Source organism: Eleutherodactylus coqui, chromosome 9 (genome assembly GCF_035609145.1).
Source record: "Eleutherodactylus coqui strain aEleCoq1 chromosome 9, aEleCoq1.hap1, whole genome shotgun sequence".
NCBI classification, from domain to species: Eukaryota; Metazoa; Chordata; class Amphibia; order Anura; family Eleutherodactylidae; genus Eleutherodactylus; species Eleutherodactylus coqui.
In genome coordinates, this window is record NC_089845.1 from 81,014,807 (window position 1) to 81,031,712 (window position 16,906).

General features: G+C 37.1%; 1 protein-coding gene across 3 annotated transcripts; it reads right to left on the reverse strand.

Annotated features, from left to right (window-relative positions):
• Nucleotides 1–1,395: 1,395 nt before the first annotated feature.
• ADCYAP1 (adenylate cyclase activating polypeptide 1) lies at nt 1,396–9,659 on the reverse strand. Of its 3 annotated transcripts, none has more exons than XM_066578968.1 (5): nt 9,607–9,659; nt 8,646–8,750; nt 6,111–6,245; nt 5,480–5,575; nt 1,396–2,839 (listed from the first exon to the last, which is right to left on the reverse strand). In XM_066578968.1, exons 1-5 carry the CDS (start codon nt 9,657–9,659, stop codon nt 2,650–2,652), a joined length of 579 nt encoding a protein of 192 aa, XP_066435065.1. In that variant the 3' UTR covers nt 1,396–2,649. The 3 variants fall into 3 exon arrangements, with proteins under 3 accessions (XP_066435065.1, XP_066435066.1, XP_066435068.1); XM_066578969.1 differs by lacking the exon at nt 9,607–9,659 and adding an exon at nt 8,978–9,526; XM_066578971.1 differs by lacking the exon at nt 5,480–5,575.
• Between the last annotated feature and the right edge of the window lie 7,247 nt (nt 9,660–16,906).

The window sequence follows — 16,906 nt, forward strand, 5'->3', positions numbered from 1 at the left end:
TATGAAATCTGACCTTATATGTTTTAAAATGAACTTCACAACCACACTCCGAACCAAAAACCTCATCTTACAACATCTATGTAGACCCATGGGACTTCTACAAATAAGTAACTGTATATTTAATGGTTGCTTTGGTAAAATGTATTTGAACAGAGCTAGTTGGAATGAATTACTAGTATTTACAAAAAGTTCTATAAAAAAAAAAACATTTTAGCTTTGACAATTACAAAAACTACCAGTGATTTTGCAAAAGTACACACATCCCTCACGGGTCCAAATTTTTAAATAAAAATAAATTGAGTAACACAAAAAAATGAATTGATCTAAAGTTTTAAGGTGATGCATAAATGCCATTTCAAAGATCTTACTTTCCAATCATTAGACAAAATTGCATTGGATACAAAAATTTATTAACACAAGCTTTGCACACTTTATATAACATTAATCAATTGTTTAGTTCTAGATAGTTGTGTAATAATATTCACGTTTCGATTAATAATCTGTTGCACACAAAATATAGACTTACATCTACGCAGATCTTCGTAGAACGGATCCACTTAATTTAGTAAGGCTGTTGGCTTCATTGTAATTTGTACAAAGGATCGGATGCTAAATAGATGATGCAATACCTACTACACTCAACTCGAAAAGCAACTGAAACCCTACATCATCTGAACAGCTAACACACTTTATAATCCTATCCACTACAAAGAAATACAGAGATGAGACTAAAATACAAGCCGATGTGTTGCAGCATTGTAGGGCCACTAAAAAGCCATCTGTGATTCGTGGCGTTTTAAAAGGCGAGGGAAGGCACAAAAGCTGCAAACTGCATCCTGTGTCACACTGCCTGAGGAAAACGCAAAATGAAGGTGAGATTGATGTCATGCAAACCAAACTCCTACTGTATGTGCAGGTACTGCTTGCAATAGGATCAGTTGGCAGGGGGTGGCCAAGGAAGGAACTCTAGTCAAGCTCCTTTGATCAATCACCTGTTTCTGATCAGACTGGAAGGAATAAAAAGCTGAACGGTTTGGTGCACTTTCTCTAGCAGTGGTCTTGCTCTTGACTTAGACATTGGTGACTCAGATGAAGTTTTCTTTTAAGATAAATTTAGGTAAAAAGTAAAAAAAAAAAGTATTTACATTTTCTAGACAACTCTTCAGACAAAGGCATGGTTATGAGATGGACATACAGCAAGAGAGACCTCAATTTCCTTGCGTTTTTTTTTTGCTTTTGCTTTTTTCTTGTGGTTTTTGTACATTTGATTGTAAATACTTTTTGAATGCTACACATTAACACATTATATTATGACAAAACGTTGTTTTATGAAAGTAGTTTTACTAAGCAATAAGCCATAATGTAGAAAAATACATTTTACCTTTTAAAGACTCAAAAAACAAAGAACAAAACTTTAGTAGTAGTGCATAATTATTTAGTAGTAGCTACAACAGGGTTCCTAACTTTACAATAAGAGCTTGCATAAACATAACATGAGGTGTTTACAATTAGGAGAATAAATAAGTTGCAGAACTACAGTACTAAAATGATGAAGGGCAAGGAAAAAAGGTATAATATCCTACAAGAAGACAGCAAAATAAATATCTAGACTTAGAGCTGAAGAAAATATTTTTGGTAGATTCACATGAAGAGAAGCATGGACAGCACTGGAGAGAAACACAATGTACTTTGTATAACGTTCCAATACCAAGTTGCCCATCGTCAGTTGGGTAATGGACCTGTAGAGGAACTTAGATTAATTTTTAGAAGACAGGTCCACAACCATGAACTTCATTTTGGGCAGATCCATACACAATGTGCTGTGCCTATTTCCATCTTTCATATTGTCACTTGACTAGCAGATATTTACTGCCAGTCAATGTTAGTATGTGCCTGGTCAAATTTGAAAGTTTAATAGGTGACTCTGAACTTACCCCTAAAGTGGGGTGCATTGAAGTGTCTGTTAATTTAATAGAACTTTGGGGTCATGAAACTATTTAGAGTAAAAATAAATACATATAAAAGTGGAATTAAAGACAGCACAACATTTGGAAAAATCTAACAGGAGGGACAGTGCTCCTAAAAAAGATTAAAGGAGCCAGTGCTCACACTCACCAAAGGCAGAATCACCTAGAGCAATTCTCCCAAATCATTAGCAACATAATCCCTTACACTAGGTCATTAATGTATATGCCTATCAGCAAAAGATTAAAATTAAGGTCTACGACCCTGTTGCGGATAAAAATACCATCTATTTAATTTCAAGTTACAAAAATAGGAGCAAATATTTAAAGCAATGATTGTCTTTTTTCTATTTCTTTTTATATAAAAACATAAACAGCTCATGTGAATTCTAAGATTTGTGCACACATTGTACTTCTTCTTCATCACTTATATAGATTTATATATTACATATATAACTTATTAATTGGTCCACAAAGTAGATCTGTGCGTTCTCTAGTGCTTTGTACAAAAGAAAAACAATATTATTATCAAAATATTCATTTAATGGCTTTACTTAATACATAAATACATGTTTGTAGATAACACAGGAGCGATGATTGTTCAGTCAGTTTGGTGATGATTTTTTTTGTGTTTTTTTTTTTCGTTTTGTTGGGCTGTATACACAGGTTGGCTGGTTGCTCATCGCTACAAGTATGCTACTCGTCGTCCTTTATTTTTTATTCTTTGTTTATACCTTTTCCCCAGGACTGCTGCCAAGTATTTCTTGACAGCCATTTGTTTTCTGTAGCGGCTGTAGCTGTCAGTGAAGATGCCATCTGAGTGCCGTTTTGATAGTGGTTCCGAATCATCTTCCAGGCTGCTGCTACTCAATGCACTGCAATGGCAAAAAGCAAGAGTTGCAGTCTACAGTAGCATCTCTCGACATGCACCCAGCTCTGTTCTCTAGCAGAGTCTGTGTTAGAGATACTTGGCTCAAGAGCATCGTACAATAGAGCTCATACTCATTCACAAAACACAGTCAACTTAAAAGTAGGAAACGCCTCATTGAAGCGATTTTGAGTTAGGCAACCATATAATTCCAGATTCAGATAAAATTTATGAGCACTAGATCTGGCATATACTTCTGTAGTGATCTATGTTCCATTGTTTAGGTACAGCAACTGATCCCCCTGTGCACCCTGCTACAGACTTGTCTGTGAGCTCTCCTTAGATAGCCATTCTCTTAGAGTTGATAGGTGCCATAAATCAATGGCCACATCTACTGAACATTGGAAAAGATGTACACAGCATGCAGCAGGGAACCAGAAAGACTTGTCTACTGTGAAAAAAACAATGGGATGCGAAAGTTTAATGTAATGGGTGGCAGATTTTCTGTCACGCATAAGATCTTCTTTCTTTTAAATTATATCTGAAATTGGAAATACACTCTAAATTGGCAGTATGGGAACAACACTCTTAGTAAGAACTCAAAAACTCTTCAATGACCCAATACTAATAATTAACACATATAGAGCCCCCCCCCCCCATCCTTCCGCCCCATCCTGAGAATTATCTTAAAATACTGTGTGTTGAATGCAAAGGTGATATATATGTCTTGCACAAGACTCTTACATTTCATTGATCATCTAATAGTCACACTCGGTATATTAAAAACACAATCACCTTATTACATCTAATCTCAATCTGTTCTGGATTCACACCATTTGATTCTTAGTGTTTCTGCAAAAGGACAATTGTAAGTAGATACATTTCACTTAATTGGATAATCCTAAAAAGGTGCAGCATGCTTCTTCACAAGACACTTTGTATAATATTTCTGCTATATTCCCAATCCCCATAATAATACCCACAACAACACCGCCATCAACAGATACATAGTAGTAATGCTATTCTCTCAAAAGAGGCAGATTAGAATCATCCCCCCAAATGAATTGCATATGGTAGCTATATAGTCTCATGGGGAATATGACAAATGGATTTCTTATTCCTTTATCTGCCAAACACTTTGAGCTATCAGCTGCTATCTTGCAGTTATACCATTTATTATTGTGCAGTTAGAAGAGGTTTATCTTGTAATTGTACCCTGATTTATGTTGGCCTCCAAATGATGTGTTTGTCAAAGAAAATGCCTCGCCTTGGAACAAAGAGAACATAAATTACAATAAAGAGTTTCTAGTTTATCACCTTTAACATGTGATTTCTGACAGATGGCTAATGTGTGCATCAAAATAGCAAGCAATGCTGAGCGTTTGTGTGCGTGTTAGTTAATGATCAACTCTTATTGCTTGCAAGAAAAATATCTTAATGTCAAACCGAATTAGACTTGGATAAATCCTAGACACATGGGTTCAAACATCTGCCGCACTATCTACCCAAGCTCCATTAGGCAACCCTATGCCTTGATCCTCATGTTGGACAACTCCCTAAGGCCTCTGTCTCATTACCAGTCACTACAAGGCTGCCCAGCCTTTTGCTACCCTAATTGCCTCTAGGGGCTTCCTGTCAACAACATGAAAAGAGTTGTGCTCTTCTTGTGAAATATATGGCAAGATATCGACCTACTGATTGAGACAAGATCAGGGTGGCTTCCTAATATCCTTTAAATTGCAGACATTGCCTTTTGTCTGTGCTGCATTATTCACAGTCATCTGAGTGGTAAAAATCCAAGCCTAGATCCTCTGTAGTCTGGTATCATTTACCAGACTTATAAATGGTATAAAACGAATGGACAAATAGTAATACTATGCGCTACACGGCCATATGTAAGTAATGCTCTCATGCCAGCCCCATCTGCGCATGCTTCATATTAAATAGCTATCAATATTAATTTCATCATGCATCACCATGTTCTGTTCTCTTATCTAACGATCTCAGTCCCACTCAGGTGTCTAAATTGGTTTTCCAACTAGCATTCAATATTGAAATTTAAAGGAGAATTACCAAAATCAACAAAATGAAACATCTGACACAAGAAGTCACAGGTTTTACTAACTAAAAGGAATTCATATACTGTGACATTAAAGCCAGATAGTTTAAGGTGACAGTTTGGAGACAATATATTCATCCTATGAATTATTCATTATGTAGATGCAATGAGTTCCCTTGAGTGTTATTAAAATGTTACCCAACCCAGAAATCTATATTATGTGAGGGTGAACAACTACTACGTATTTTCAAAGGATAATCAGCGACATATTGGACAATAAAAGAAGAGAATTGAACCCCCGAAATGTAAATCCAGGTGAAATAAACAACACAGCTTATTATAGCTTTACTGCTACGGTGAAGCTGTGTAGTCCTACTAAATGTGGATCATAAAAATAAATATCATGGCATTTGAAATCCATAAACTAGACGTGTCTACTGTCTGATATTTTGCGCTACATTGTCCATATGCTCCAGTAAATAAGGCAAATCTGTTCTTCATAAATATTGATTACAGCCTGAATGTGGACTTATTTTTTTCCCTTTTTTGGATGTGTACAAATACTACGTTTTAACAGCACAACCTTACCCTAAGCGATTGGCCATCAGAGTATGCAGGTATTTCCTCGCAGACAATTGCCCCAGTAAATTCCTATAGGCTTTGTTTAATAGATCATCAGCATGTCTGACAACAGCAAAGACAAAAATTAAAAATGGAAAGATGATTCCTGGAAATCTGACATCAACATGTGTTGTTTTCAAGCAAGAAGCATTTCTCAATGGAATGTGTGTATGTGCGCAGGGAGGGTGGGTGCAGCTGACCCATTAGAGCTTCCTGATTATGCCTAGACTGATTTGTCACAGGGTCATGTTTTACTCCAGTCCACATGTTATGCCTGATATATCCTTTCCTCCCACATTCACGCTATATATACATACACGGCTTTTTTTTTTTTTTGTTAATTTCCCAGGATGCTGCTTAATTGCAAGATGCCACCTGATTAGCGCTGAATGTTATTAATTTCCATAAATTTCCATTTTCACTTTAAATGTGCACCTCCTGTTAAATAATTTAGATGCACTGCAGAAGTCACAATACGGTCTGACATGAAACAGAAACAGGGTTATTGTGTTTGCAGATTTTATTTTGTTATTTGTGACTATGCAACACATCATTTTAACTAGGTTTTAACTCATTTAGAGAAAATGTCTGAATTCACCTCTTTTCCGGCGGGTAATAAAAGGAGTACATATCATCTAAGACCGAGGCAGGATTTCCAATACCAATCGGATCGTTATCAAAAGCAAAGCCTGGAAGAGTGTTACCATCCTCATCATACACTTCATCTTCAAGCCTAATGAGCAGAGAGAAAAAAGGAGAATGAATTGTAAGCCTCTTAATTAATAAAAAATGCATAATGACTTGATCAGTGCCTTTCGGAGCAATGTAATCCCTGGCAAAGGTTCATTTCTAGTGTCTACATTACTGGTCTTTTTTTTTCTTCTGAATATTGTTCAGTGATGAGATTCCAGACGCTGATGGAAAAAGACCCCCTGAGACCCTATCAATCTGTAGGTGGGCGTGAGAGAAATAACAAGAGCAGCCCATCTGTGAGCTGACCTGAGGTTGGGGCTGGGCCAGAGCTAGCTGCCAAATCCTACAATCATTAGTACAGGGAACTGAGAGGAGAGAGGGGAGGTGGAGGGGAGGAAAGGAAAGATTAGAAAAGGTTGGGGAAGGGGGGGGGGGTGAGGGAAACAACTTTCCTTTATTGGCAGAACAGCATCATCAAACACACTATCAGCTTCCAAACATTAAATCAGAGCACTAAGCATTGGCCACAAAGCACTGAAAATACTTAGCAGTAGCATTACCCGGCTCCCTTCTACAGAAGGAGGGGTATATTTAGAAAGACTGGGTCCTGACTTTGTTGGGTTTTGTTTCTTTTCATGCCAAGTTCCTCCTTAGGATTTTTTTTTCAGTTTGTATCTGCTGGGATGTAGGTCACCGTAAGCTATTTTTGTCAGTTTGCTCTGCCAGCATTATTAATAATAGATGTTTCCAAAGTGTTTCACTCTTGCTAAATCTGGATCACAGTTTAGCTGTGTCAGATTCTCTGTACCACAGACAAATGATCCTGGGTATTATATAGATTAACATAGCCAAATAGATAACACACCCAAACAGTTTACGCTGACCATTGTCACCGAACACACAACAAGCTGAAACAGCCTGTGGTATATCATCTGCTTCTGGACTGAAACTCCAACAGTTCTATGCTTTGGATGATAGGGGTTATATCTCAGCAACAGCTGGCACGAGAAAAACAATTGATAGGAAATAATAATGAATTATTAATTAATAGGGTAATGGTGGGAAAGCAAATAAATAAGATAAAGTAAAAAGTACAGAAATCAAGATGTGCATATATTTTATGACTACATTATACTTATTGCTTTGTGACCCGTTTTCCAAAAGCTTTTGTTTGTATATGTTCAAATGTTTGTTTTTCATTGCAAGAGAAAGAGTGATTCTACCGAGAAGGGTGAGCAATGTTCAGAGCAGGCAATGAATTATTTATAAATCTAATAAGTGACTTGTGTAAGAAATTCAGAAGCCAAATAATATCGAGCCTAACAAAAGCAATAAAATATTGATTTTTTTTTTGAAAATAGCTGAAATTATGTTAAGGTGTTTATCATTACAAAGTCAAGAAAAAGCAAGAATAAGAGAAGATGTAATGCCTAATTGGAATCATTTCTGTTAACGACCATAGTGGCAAGGTATTTGCTATATTTCATTTGATAAATAATTTTTTTCGCTTTTTTTTTCCATATGTGACTTATATCTTGAAAGGCACTAGTAATATACAATGCTAGTCATTTCAACATCTAGCCATAATGTTCTTTGAACTAAGCATTTTTTAAGGTGAACTGCCATAAATTAGCGCTGGTGTCTCTTGCTTTTACCAGCGTATTGAGGACACATACAATATGAGTAAAATGGATTAATGCATATGGTCTATATTCCTATGATCCCAGTGTAGATCCTTGAAACTATAGTTAGCTCCTAAGGAAATTAAATGAATACAGCCTTCCAGATAATAAACTATTTTTAATTAAAAAGCTACGTTGTTTTCTCAAATATCTTGTAATTTGATTAATTTGCTGTTACAATAAAAGCTATGCACCTGTTCTATTGTATGAAACGTCTCAGCCAGCAGTCAATGGCACGAAGCACTGAGGGCTTCCCTGGCTGTCATGTTTTGTCATTTAAAGATGTACTATCACTAATCCTATACATGATTCTACTACTCATTCTGAAGCAATGCAAAACCATGTTCTGGGAAGTGAAATCTTTTCCTTAGAAATCTGTATGTAAAATGCAAAATATAATGGTGAAATTCCAAGGATATGAGTCAGACAGACACATTAAAGGGGGAAAATGTGTTTAAAATGTAGCACATTTTTCACATTAAAATTGCTGATTTCAAGTATTTTTGATAAAACGGTGTCTTTGCACATTTTGCTGATATTCTAGCCCACTGCATATGAATGCATTCTGGGCAACCCCTTTCCCTTCCCTAGTTTTCTTTGTAGTAAATCAGCTATAATATGAAATGCTTTGCTAACACAGCGTCTGTATATCATACTGAAATGCAATATGAGTCCTTTCCAAAGGACGTGCTAAATTAGTAGATTATCTGATTGACACAACAACAGGTTTTGATAACAATAATTAGTCTAATACTTACCTAAGTGCTGGGTACTTGAGCGCAGTAGGTGAGGAGTGGACAGTGCAGCGCATTACTCCATACACCAACAGCCAGGCGAGCAGTGCTTTCCTGTACATTGTCATTCTGCGGGCGAGAGAAGTGAAGGAAACATTTTCAACAAGCACTTCTCATTAGCTTAGATTGATGTGCAATTTGAAATGAATTAGATCAATACATATGCAAGTGGGGCAGGCATAATATTTACCAACATACAATACATTTAACCTTTACCCTATCTTATATGTAAAAAGTGGATGCCACTGCCAATTCTAGACTAACGATTCATATATGGAAGCATTCAGGGTTCTTACCATATAAAAAAAAACTCCACTGTGTCACAGAAACAGAGATGTCAGGTCCCAAGTTAAAGCCAAGTGTCTTGCAAGTTTGCGCTCTCTCTTTCAGAATGTGGACTGCATTGCCTTGTCTGACAGGTTGGGATTACACAGTAACTGACTGGTTGCTGCTATTTGGACTAAAAGTTTCATGCAAGCCACAATTCCAGGGGAAAAATAAAGGTGGATTCCGACTGAGATGAGAAAAAGAGCAAAAGGAATAACAAAATAAAGAATAAAATATAACCTCCCTAGCTGAAAAAGTACATGAAAGAAAAAAAAAAACAAGTTGTAGCTGCTGGGAAGTAAATGCGAATGAGATATAAAAAAGCAGTGAGCCAGGGAGGCAGGGAGAGCCTGGTGCAGCCTGTTATGAGTCTTGGGCTGAGATGCTGACAATGAGATCAGATCTTCTCTAAGATACTTCTCCTGAGGCGTTTCTCTAGCTGCTTTCTTCTCCTTCTTGTGCTGCAATTCAAGTTGACCAGCCCTCCGTTCTTGTATGTATATACATATATTTATATATATATACACACATGCAGGATAGTTACTGCAAACGCCACTTTAGGAAGAGGTTGCTTTGTAAATGTTTGTCTGCATATTACCTTGAAATACCAGCTATTGTTTGTGATTCTGTGGTGCTCGGATTTTTATCCATGGATCAAACAGCTTCCCTTTTTTTCAGAGTGTAAGTCACGTAATGATCCAGTATGAGAAAAGACGTCATCAGGCCAATTCCTCCAGGAACACGATAACAATTCTCATCAGATGATCCGATCACAGTCATAAGTTTTCTTATAAATATTCTGACATGCACATTCCCTTCCGTTTAAATACACATCAATATTTTTTTCTCTTTTGGCAAAATGTTTCCATTAATTATCTCTGACAGCATAGGTGACAAGCAAAAGTATCCAGTGCTCATTCTTGATTTTAGAAAGTTTCATCTAGGGAAATCCTCACATAATTATTCAGGTAACAGATATCAGATATACTGTATATCTTATCCTAAATGAAGCTTGGGTATATATGCTATAGACATGATATGTACCCTCACCAGAAGGAGTTAAATGAAAATCTCTGATCTGCCAATGAATCTTTACGATCTCCAGAATTTCCCTAAATGCTTAATTGTTTAAATAAGGTTATTATTACATGATAGATTTCACTTATGGCATGGCTTGTGTTAAAGGAGCTGTTCGCTTGCTGGTGCTGAAATGGAGCTGCTGCTGTGATATATATTTTATATTGTATAATAACTCTAAATGGTCACCCCTGATACATATGTTTAATGTGATTTCCTAGTAAAGAGACCTTTATACACTTTAGTCGCATGTATTCATGTTGAATGTGTGCACTATACAGGATAACGGTCCTTAGTACTATGGATTTTCCACTCTGTCTATTGTCTACATCATTATATTATATCTGGTAATAGTGGTGCTAAGAGAAAGGTGCATTATAGATTTTATAGGGGCTCTGTAGAAAATCCCTTATTAGGCAGTCTGAAGATTAAATATTGCCATTTCCTTTCTTTCCTTTTTTTTCTTTCTTTCGTTTACAGAAAATGACGTGAGACTACCACAATTACGTGGGTAGCCAACCAAGATCCTCCCTAGACAATATGCTTAGAACAGGCTGTTACGGAATAAATAATACTGTTTTACACAGACAATTACAAGAATGTGAAATGCCATCATCCATTTGAAAATTTATTTTTTCTTTTCATCTTTTTTTTTTTTTTTTTAAGAAGCAGGATCTAAATTACATATACACCACTAACAAATATCCTCTCATACCTCACCTGCATTACAATAAGACTTTTAGATTATTTTTCCTTAGGATATATTATATTATTAATTAGATCTATTATGATAAAGAACATTCTCAAGGCTAAAGACCATTCCCTTTTTGCTCAGAAATGTTTTTTTTCCCCACCCAACTTTGTGAGCCATATACATAACAGATAACCATATTACACCTATAGATTAGCACTTCTGTGAAATATCTGTTAATCTTAGAGAAGCATTGTAAATTAAGTTTATAATCAAGGCTCAACTTTCTGCACGATTTCTAAAATATCTGCAGTGCCTATGTCTAAAAAGAACTGATTAAAGGGCACCACCATGTGGATGTTTTTCATTAAACACAAGAGTGTGTGCAAGGAAAAACCAAGGAACTACTGACAGACACTAGCAGGCAAGTCCATTCATAAATTTGTGAAGATATGCCTGCAAAGTTCTTCTTATGCATCTTTTTGCTTTCTTTTCAACTACTGGAGACATATAGTAAAGTAATACACTGGCATGTATGTAATAAAGGATACAAAAAAGAATAAACAAAACGCTTAACGAAGAAGCAGTAAACATACAGAAGTATTCTAACCTTATTTATAGAATAACAAACTGACCTTTACAAAGATGCCAACAACATTTAATCAATTATTTGCTCAGGTGGAGTAACCGCACATGAGAGCACTGTAGAAGGAGAAGGTTTGTGAGAAAACAAAGTTAAAAGAGCTATGTTAAACAAAGAGCTGTAAAAGAAACAATGTAAACAAACAATGCTAATAAGAACAAGGACTTCGATGGGGATATTTCTTTACTAGAGTTTCTCTATAAAACAAGATTAAATCCCAATATGTAGCTTCTGTATTTTTCTGAGATACAAGTTGAAATAGTAATTCCCTTACTAAAATAGTTTTGCCTTCGTCATACCAAATAGATACTTTAATACCAAAGAATCCAGGGCTCTAATATTTGACGATGAGATGATTATTTAAGAATCTTCATGAATATTCATGTTTGATAGGCGGCACGATCAATATATGAGTCTTGGAAGACGTCACAATGCTACATGCTCTGCATAAATAAGTTTAGCACACAGAGAACTATGGTAAGTCCGATTACAATGTGTGTAACTGTAACAAAAGACTCAACTTCAAATGCCCTTGTGCTATTTCAATTTCTAGATTAGGTTTTAGATTTCTGTTGAACACTGCATTTTCATGAGTGATAAAGTATTTATTGCCAGTATTAGCAATATCTGTGCATACATTTTATCTTTTATTAGGTTTTCTTGTTTTGCAATAAGATCGGCTTCTTTGTAGCATTGATATATATATATATATATTTGAATATTCAACGCAGACTATACTTGAAGTGATTGATACTAGAACACGGGAGATGTACTGTTGACCACACTGTCAGTCTGCAGTATTTTCTACATGTTTCTAAAATGGACAGTCTCATAGAAATCCTGGAAGTAGCAATTTAGTTAATTTGTTCTTGATCAGTCCCATTTTTGGTTGGCAAACAGCAGATGTAGCAAAGTTTAACATGTCTTACTGCAGATGGGGGGTTGTTGCAGCCAGACACAGGTTAATAAGGAAGGTAGACATTAGACATGACTGTTCTCCTGGGACACCTGAAGGTTTATTTAGAGATTTCTCATGTTCAATCGCAATTTAGGCAAGATATGGTCAAAGGGAAAAAGGATATTAGGAAAGGAATTGCTGAGATATCTAGAGATCTTTCTTTTTTGTGTGCTTTTATATGTTGAATGTTCCCTCAACTTGGACCACAACTAATCTAATTTGCTGAATAACCATAGAAACGTTTTTAATCACTTTTGGTCTATCCTTTCTCCTTGACAAGATTTGCCAACTTCAAAATTAGTTGTTTTCTCAGCAACCTAGCTAATGACTACGCACATTAGATTGATATTGGCAGAACCCCCTTATTGTGACAGGATCGGCCAACATTTTAATGGGGCAGACCAAAATTCCTCCAGCAATAGACAACAAGGGAAAGAAGGATTAGGTATGTTTTACCTCTGGTGGCTTATTCCATTCTACCCATAGAAGAATAATAATGTTTATGCCATGAATTGGAAGAGATAGCTTTGCCCAACAGCAATCTAATGTAAGTAGTATGCAATATAAGTGTATGGCCTACTTAAGTAACTTATGTCTAACACTAGTTTGAACATGATAGAAACATTTCATGTGCAATGGATAATCAAAAAATATTAGCTACACTCATAAGAATAGGGTCAATTCAGGCTGCTTTTTGTGCTTACCTGGTATATTTCCATTAAAGGGAACCTGTCATCAACTATAAGCAACATAAAACAAGTTATAGTGCTTATTAGAGATGAGCAAGCCTACTCGGCCACGCCCCTTTTTCGCCCGAGCACCGCGATTTTCGAGTACTTCCGTACTCAGGTGAAAAGATTCAGGGGGCGCCGTGGGTGAGTGGGGGGTTGCAGTGGGGAGTGGGGGGAGAGGGAGAGAGAGAGGGCTCCCCCCTGTTTCCCGCTGCTAACCCCCGCTCCGCCATGCCTCCCCCCGCCCCCTGGCGCCCCCTGGCGCCCCCCGAATCTTTTCACTTGAGTACAGAAGTACTCAAAAATCCCGGTGCTCGATCGAGTAATTACTCGAAATGAGTATACTCGCTGATCTCTAGTGCTTATAATTCAGGTGACGTGGACTCCGGGAACCCACCCTCATCCTGTTGCTCATTCCTGCGCTGTCTACTGGTGAAGTTAGCACACACACACCAGCTTGACTCTTTTTAGAAGGATGTGCACACTCAACCTTATCCACCTCTATGCAGGTGGACATGCACAGCATTCTGAAAAGGGGCAAGCTGGCTGTATGTGCACTGATTTTGCCAGGATACATTGCAGGAGCAGGGGGCAGGAATGGGAGGGAAGGAGAGAATAAGACACAGTTGCGCGGACTCCAACTCACATGTACTATAAGCACCATAATTTAGTTTATGGTGCTTATAGTTGGTGACTGGTTCCCTTTTACAGTGCTCATACATCATAGTGATTGTGTAGTTCCCAGAAAATGATGGCATATGCCAATAGAATAAAAGCCCTTATTTTTCCCTTTGTAATGAAACATGTATTAGAAAATAGTTAGTATTCTATAAAAGCAGCCCAGTGTGGTTGGATCTATAGAAGCACTAGCGGGTTGTAAGAATGTCATTGAGGCAACCTTTCATTTTGGATTCATAGGATTCTGTAAAATAAAGATCTTCATTAAGGGAGAATAACACATTAGTATATGATTGCACCACATATCTCATGAAATACTGTCATTCAGTAATTAGACATATGCTGTTCTATGTGCACCATCTGCATAACACACTATATCTGCATGAAAGAGAATGAACTGCATACAATATAGTGTTGGTACCCTAGTAAAATGGAGCATGTTAAATAATATAGAGTAACCTTAGACTAAGTGATGGATCAATTTTCCTTTACCAAAAGTTCTAATGTGACATCATAACAATGAATACATCTATGATAAGGATTTTCTTAAATAAACTTTTAAATTGTTTCCAGTTAGAGAAACCCTATAAATTGTGTAGCAGTGATGCCTGGATCATCCTTTTAGTGAGTAATTCCTTAGAGGAAATGTGATTTGCAGCACCGTCATCACTGTGAGACCTATTAGTATAAAGGGTATTGGCATTCAATGAGGCATTGAGTCAGAGGGATCTATCCCAGTTTATTGTATTCTTTTCTGAATCCTCACCTTGTTGTAAACACAAATTATTAGCTATTTTATATTTGTGTAAGAAAGAATGCTTAGCTGCTTTACACATTATCTATCTATCTATCTGCTTCTGTCTGCGGGTTGACATTTAACTCAGTTTATGATGTTTTGATGCATAGTGCCAACGTCCTGGATCCATATTTTCTTTGTCAATTTAGGTCTAAAATAGATCTTTGTGGAAAACTGCTTTGTTGTCTCCTGCAAGTGTCTGGGTCCTAAAGTTAGTAACAAGCATGGTACAATCTCATGATTTATACTCCTTTTGTCTGCACTTTTACACCCCTTTTAGCTAGATATAGAGAAATGATCAGATATTTGAGCTTGTACATTACTATATAAAGTAACTGCTACTATATGAAGGCAGACGCTGTCAGTTATCAAATCATACTTACATGCAACTAATTTACAGAACACAACATAATAAGCTTTTTTTTAGCTTTTTCTTATAGCAAAAGCTATAAATTGGGTAACATTCCATAGCCATCAGTGAGAATGTTATAACCCCCATTCAAAAAGTCTACTGGCCAAAGGTATGAAATAATAGCATTTCTTGTGTATTGGAATCTACCCAAAATACATTACGACTTGTCCTTTTAACATAAAAAAATAACAGAACTAATAAGGCACTCGATCTCCAGTAAAGAGGCCCATGCCAACAATCATATTTCATATCCATGTCACACAAGTCCTATATACAGTACAACCCAAAGGAGCTTTACTGTATCTCGGATTGCCTCCAACTTTATTTGGAGTCACATAGAAGTTTATTCTCGCAGATTTATTAAAAAATTATGGTTTGCTTTATTACAGTGAGAATGTGTTGCCTTATGGAGGTGCATTGAGGCACCAATGGTTTGTATTGTCGTCCATATACACTAAACAATCACTGCATTGGGAACAACTACTCAATAATGGATTGGTCCACCTTTTTGGATGATCAGAGCTTTCAGATGTCGGGAAACAGATTTCACAAGGTGGTGAACATCCTCCATACTCCACTCGACCCATGCCTGCTGCAGCAGCTTCATTGGTTAATGCACATTTTTCAGATATCACAGCCCTTTCCAGCATATCACACATGTTCAGTCTGGAGAGGTTGGGGGCCAATACAGTGTGCAGAATTCGTTGTCATGTTCCTCCAACCACTCCTTAGTGATCTAAGCTCAATGATATGGAGTGTCCAGTTAAAAGATGGCACTGTGGTAGGGGAATACTCCATGAAGATATGGGTGCAGATAGTCAGCTAACAGATCCCTGTAGCATTCACCATTCAAAGATTCTGGTATAATAGATGACTAATGGTCCTAGACCAACCAGGAAAATGCTCCCCTGACCATGACACTGAAACCACCAGCCTGTTGAACCCCAACAGTACACCCAAGGGATACAGCTTCATGCTGTTTATGCCAGATATGGACATGGACATCTGTATTGATTGCTCCAGTTAAGTCTATAGTCAACTAGTACCCCCAGGTTTTTTCTCACTTTTCCCTAGCAGTACCCCATTTAGTGTATATTGGTGACATCCGTTTCTCCGGGCCATGTACATAACACAATGGGGCCTAATACTGAACCCTGTGGCACCCCACTAGCAACGGTGGCCCAATCAGAGTATGAACCATTTATTACCAAGCCAGTTGTTTACCCAACTACACACATTTTCACCCAGTCTGAGCTATCTCATTTTATATATTGGCCTATTATGTGGCACGGAGTCAAATGCTTTAGAAAAATCCAGATACACAAGATCAATAGACTCTCCCAGATCTAGCCTAGGATTTGCTTCAATGTAGAAGCTGATCAACCTGTCATGAACCCATGCTGATGAGAAGTTATACCGTTATTTTCCTTGTAATTTTCCAGGATGGCATCTCTCAGAAACCCCTCAAATATTTGTCCAATTATTATAGTGAGACTGTAGTTACCAGGCTCCCTTCTTTGTATATTTGAACCACATTGGTAATACGCCAATCCAGTGGTACATTCCCAGTCTCAAAAGTGTCCCTAAATATAAGAAATAGCGGTCTGTGTATCACGTCACTTAGTTCCGTTAGAACCCTAGGGTGTATACCACCTGGGCCCGGCGATTTGTCGATTTTATTCTTTTTTTTAACCTGCTCTGCACTTCCTTCTGAGTGTTAGGCAGGGGCTATTTTGCGGGTGGTTCATTTTATCCCACTGTATCTCATGTGACATTTCTTTTTTCTTCATGAATACACTTGAGAAAAAAACTATTTAATAGATTCGCCTTCCCCCATCATATTCTATCATTTCTCCTGCATTATTTGTTAAAGGGCCAGTGCTCTTAGTGCAAATTTTTTTACCGTTTAAAT

Coding starts and splice junctions, on each gene's coding strand:
- ADCYAP1 (XM_066578968.1), bottom strand. CDS start 9,659: ATGGATAAAAATCCGAGCACCACAGAATCACAAACAATAGCTGGTATT. Junction 5,576..6,110: donor TATTACCCGCCGGAAAAGAG/GTGAATTCAGAC, acceptor TGCTGTTGTCAG/ACATGCTGATGATCTATTAA. Junction 2,840..5,479: donor CTGATGGCCAATCGCTTAGG/GTAAGGTTGTGC, acceptor TTGCCATTGCAG/TGCATTGAGTAGCAGCAGCC.